Here is a 4,839-nt window from a genome sequence, read left to right as displayed (position 1 = left end):
GTATAAACAGTTTACTTAATGCCACTATGTGTTGAACTTTGTGTGCTATTTTGTTATAAAGGTGTGATTTTGTTCTTTTTTCTACACTTGATTGTTTGTTGATTTTGCATTGATTTTCATTAGGACAATTTGCATTGATTTTCTATCTGGGTAGATAACAAAAACAGAAAGAAATCAATAATGGGTAGTTTTTGCGCACTCAACTTCTGTATTGCCGGAAATCTAAATTAGGATATAGAGTATTTAGTTAATTGGTTCTGGTGATATGTTGTCATCCTGTTTGTTTTTTTATATTCTCTTTTATTAAATAATGGTAATGTTTTTTTTTATATTCTGGTGGTGTCAATGGTGGTAATGTTTTTTTTTATATTCTCTTTTATTAAATGATGTTTACAAAATTAAATTATTTATTTACTTTTAAGTATAAACTGTTTACTTTTGGCTTTTGTAGACAGAAGAAATGGCAGTTGTGTTTCAAAACATGAAACACCCAAAAGCAAAAGATGTTAAGGAGTACACTTATGAAGAGGTAGACTTTGATTGGAAAGCGGAAAAAAGAACCACAATGGATTGTGGTATCTTTTTGATGATGCACTTGTTATCTTTCAAAGGAGAGAATTACAGCTGCGATCTAGGACTGACAAATACCAAGAAGCTCTATCGAGCTCTAATATGCGTCAATCTTGCGACATATGATTACAATCTCATACGAAATGAGTTGATAGCCAAGGTAGAAGAATTCAAAATCACTGGAAAAATGAAAATTGAAGGGGGAAACAAAAGGACAAGGGAAGATCCAGAAAAAGGTGATCAGAGGCAATCCTTTCCCTTCCTATCAAGATTCATGAATGCGGCTAGCAAATGGATTGTCGATGAATGGTCAACACAATTTCAAAAAATGTTAGATTATATGGCAATCGAAGACGAAAAGAATATGAGGTAAAATTTAATTTTTTCATCTACTTCTTTCTTTTCCTCTTGCCTTCATATCTTGTTGTTGTTCTTCTTCTCTTATATTCTTCTTATTCTTATCATGTTGGCTGTATATGTTACACTAATATAAAAAGTAAACAAAATCTCAATGAAAGTAAACAAAATATCTATGAAAGTAAATAGATAACAAATTGCTGCTAGTGTTTTCTTGTGTTTCTTGGTAATGACTCTAGTTTAGTTCAAGTACATTTTTAGGTTTTTAATTATTTCAGTTTTCATGGTGATTTTTTTGTGAGCTTTGTTGGACATATCAAAAGGTGATGGCATGACAAAGTTGCAGTCAAGAATATAATGCTAGTGTGCTATAGTCTTTCGTATTTCCGTAAATGGTAATATTTGATGCTTGTTAGCGCTACGCGTAGCCTGGTGTATGGATGGACGCGTGGTTGGGTGTAAATGTGGTTCCTCATCTTCTGTGAATTGTTGTGGTTAGTTTCTAAGGGTTGTGCATGTTAGAATAAGTGTGATTGAATTATGAGGTGTTAAAAACTTAAAATAGCTTTTTGTAGATTGATTTGATTTTAAAGTAAATGTTGTTGTGTTTAAATTAAAGGAAATGTTTTAATGTTTCTTTAGAAAACATTCCATTCACCATGCGGCGTAGGATCACAGACCTACCGGGGATCGGAATCCCGGTTGTCAACCTCATTATGATCAATGTGTAAACACAAAACAATAATTATGCTACTGAAATTTTTTATTTACATTAAGTTAAAATTGATTGTTTATACTGTTAAACTAGGCTGACTGAAATAATGCAGATTTTCCCAAATATACTTGCACAAGGCTAGCGTAGTTGAATTGGACTTTCTAACCACTTGATTTTAGTTAGGCCTTAATAACTAGGTCAACAAGACTAACAAGTTGCCCTTATCCAAGTCAATACCAAGCATATGGAAGAATTTTGACTTTACAGTCCCTTGTGATAAGTCATTTATTTTTTTAAAAATATTTGGTTTACTTTTTAAGTAGTTACATTTACTTTAAGTGTTCTTTTGCCTACTTTTGTTTTGTTAAAACTTACAGAAGCAAAATTTTAATTTACAGTGAAACATTAGCATGGTTTGGAGAGTCCATTGAAGTAACAAGAGGAGATTTACATTCTTTGTTGAATTTGAAAAATCCAACATCTAACCTCGTCACAGCTTGGGCATTTTATATGAATTACCATGATGCTACTATTGAGAAGGACGCAAATGATGCAAAGAGATTCTATTTTACTCTGGATCATATGGTAAATTACATAAACACTCTTATAATATAAAATATGTAGACTTTAGTTTTTCGTCTGAAATGTAAATCTAAAGATATTTTATATTCAAATTTATACATTGCAGGAAGCACTTGAGGATTGCATACATTTGAAAGGAAAGAAAACCGTGGCACCATTGTTGAAGATTTGGGAGGATTGGGTCGAAGCAGAGCTAGAGTTCAATGACATTAAAAAATGTGATTGTGTAAGAAATCTATATTCTTTAATGTTTTATTGATAGTGTAAATGTTTTTAGTTTGTTTACTATTTTTCGAAATTACTCTAATTTGCATTTTTCACTTGCGCACAGGTTTTTGTTCCCTTATTGCTTAAGGATCACTTCTTTTGTGCTGTGATAAACTTCAAAAATGAGACAATTGATCATTTGGATAGCATCCTGTACGAAACAAATGAAGAATGGGCTGAAATTTCAGAGTTCATAAAAGCCATGGTAAGGATTTAACGTAGAGTGAACTCCACTAAATTAGTTTCATTTACTTTTCTTAGTTATTTATCTACTACCAAAATTGTTTCATTTTCTTTTATGATCCTTTTCCAAGCTCTTAGTTCGTCAAACAGTTTGGTTGCCTCTAAAAACTGATTGATTGAGTAAGAATGAAGTAGTTTTAAAATCTGGATCGAAACTTGGTACTAGTTAATGAATTATGCTCAGAAGTAAACTCGTAAGGCTGCTATCCTGATTCTAAACTTGCAGTCTGTCTTAGGGTGTTATGTTTGAGTTGGTGTTGTTGCCGATTGTTACTCAGTTAGGGGTTGTTAGATTATAGACTTGAAGTAATTTAAATGAAAATTGTAAAAAGTGAATTGAATATATACTCTCTTTAAAAGGAAAATAAATAAGAAATTATTATGTGATTTCAGTGAAAGAAATAGGTTATGCGGTTCTGTCCGTTCACATTAATATGCTGATTTTCAGGTCGTCCCAACTTGATGGGGAAATAAACGCGGGGTACGATCATTTCACCCTTCGGCTATTTTGATTACCTACGAGCACGAGTATTTCCTTCACTATCCCCAGTGGAGTCGCCACTGTGAGGGGGTCGAAAAAGCACGAGGCTAATGCGTGACCTCGTCCCTCGTGGGTGTGACGCTTCTTTTTATCAAATCAAGTGTAATTGGTTTTCCTGTGAGTTTACACCCAATTGACTAGTAATATAGGAGTCGCCATTCATTTTTTAACGACAATGAGAAAAACTGACAAAACCCGGTTATCGTGACATAAAGGGAGTGCAATTATGTTTGACCACGACGGCCGTAGGTTCCCTTGTGATCCCTGGTGGTGGGGTTCACTCAACGTACACCCGCAGGGTAGAGATTGAGGGTTCGGGGAACTGTAACTACCGAGAGGAGTACTCGCTCTTCGATAACTCCAGAGGCAGGATATCCTTACTAGCTCAGCATAAATAATTGAAGGGACATGCGTTGACTATTAAACTAATCTGAGTCGATTTTAACAATATGAAACATATAGTACTAGATCGAACGCGATTATCTGATTTAGATTGTTTTAAGGGACCTAGCATGATAATCCAATCTCCCAAAAGTATCATATTTATTAGGCGTGATCGAACAATCAGATTTAGTTAGTTTAACAGTTCATAAAAGGGCGAGGAAAGCAATTAAATCATAGAAAAGGGACACATTACGACGCACCCTTGAGAGGTGCGTCACGGTTCTCAAAAAACTAACCACTTTGACTTTGTTATTTCTCCTTTTATTTAACGAATCTCAAATTATGGGACAGGATACGTTCTGTTCGATTTATGGATCGATTGCGACAGAATGTGTGATCAGTTTTGCAGCGTGAGGCTTAGGCTTAGGGGTTTAGATTCAATACTCAGAATAATAATTATGTGTGTTGTGTGTTTCACGTCAAACTTAAGGCCCTATTTATAGAAAAGAGTTCGTGGAAAGATAAAATTGTAGAACTCTAATCCACGAGGAATTAGGAAAAAACACGTACCAGGTATTTTCAGCGCCCAGAGCCAGGCGTCGAAAATAGGATCTGGGCTGTTTTTCTTAGTCAGATTCGGATTCCTAGAATCCGGAGTATTTGAGATTTAATTGAGTCTTTTAGTGCGTATTAACCTTGTGACGGGATGCGTCTGGGCCCGTTACGAACTCTAGGCTCGTTAGGATTTTAATTAATACGTAACTCTTACTTTCGAATCATATTAGGAATAGGAATCTCTCGCAATTTCTATCTCACTTAGGATTTATGTTGGAGTGCAACACCTAATTCTGACAGGTTTCTATCTTTTATGACTTGCCACTTTTAACAATTACCCATTACGGCAGTTACTATTTTTAGCAGGTTTCCATAAATAGCAGGTTTCTATAAATAGCAGGTTTCGGGTGAAATGAAAAGGGAAATTGAGATTCGTTATTTTATAGGAGATGCGTTGTCAAGTGGAGATTTATGTTCTCATCATCGAACCTTCCCTTTCGGGAATGGGGACAAAAGTAGGTGTCTACAGTTAGCCCCCACTTTGACTGAGTCTTGGAGTAAGACGATGGTCAAAGTATTAGACGGAGTGCGTCACACAAGCCATGGTGACCTGCTTTTGCGAGGG

The 4,839-nt window shown here is 35.0% G+C and overlaps 1 protein-coding gene across 1 annotated transcript; it reads left to right on the top strand.

Annotated features, from left to right (window-relative positions):
* The first annotated feature begins 204 nt into the window (after positions 1 to 204).
* LOC130469766 (uncharacterized) lies at positions 205 to 3,033 on the top strand. Its single transcript, XM_056839229.1, has 5 exons — positions 205 to 939; positions 2,041 to 2,227; positions 2,331 to 2,450; positions 2,556 to 2,696; positions 2,971 to 3,033. The coding sequence occupies exons 1-5, from the start codon at positions 461 to 463 to the stop codon at positions 3,031 to 3,033; spliced, it is 990 nt and encodes a 329-aa protein (XP_056695207.1). The 5' UTR covers positions 205 to 460.
* Positions 3,034 to 4,839: the final 1,806 nt, after the last annotated feature.

This window comes from Spinacia oleracea, chromosome 3, assembly GCF_020520425.1.
Source record: "Spinacia oleracea cultivar Varoflay chromosome 3, BTI_SOV_V1, whole genome shotgun sequence".
Classification (NCBI taxonomy): Eukaryota; Viridiplantae; Streptophyta; class Magnoliopsida; order Caryophyllales; family Amaranthaceae; genus Spinacia; species Spinacia oleracea.
This window is presented reverse-complemented; position numbering and strand designations above follow the sequence as displayed.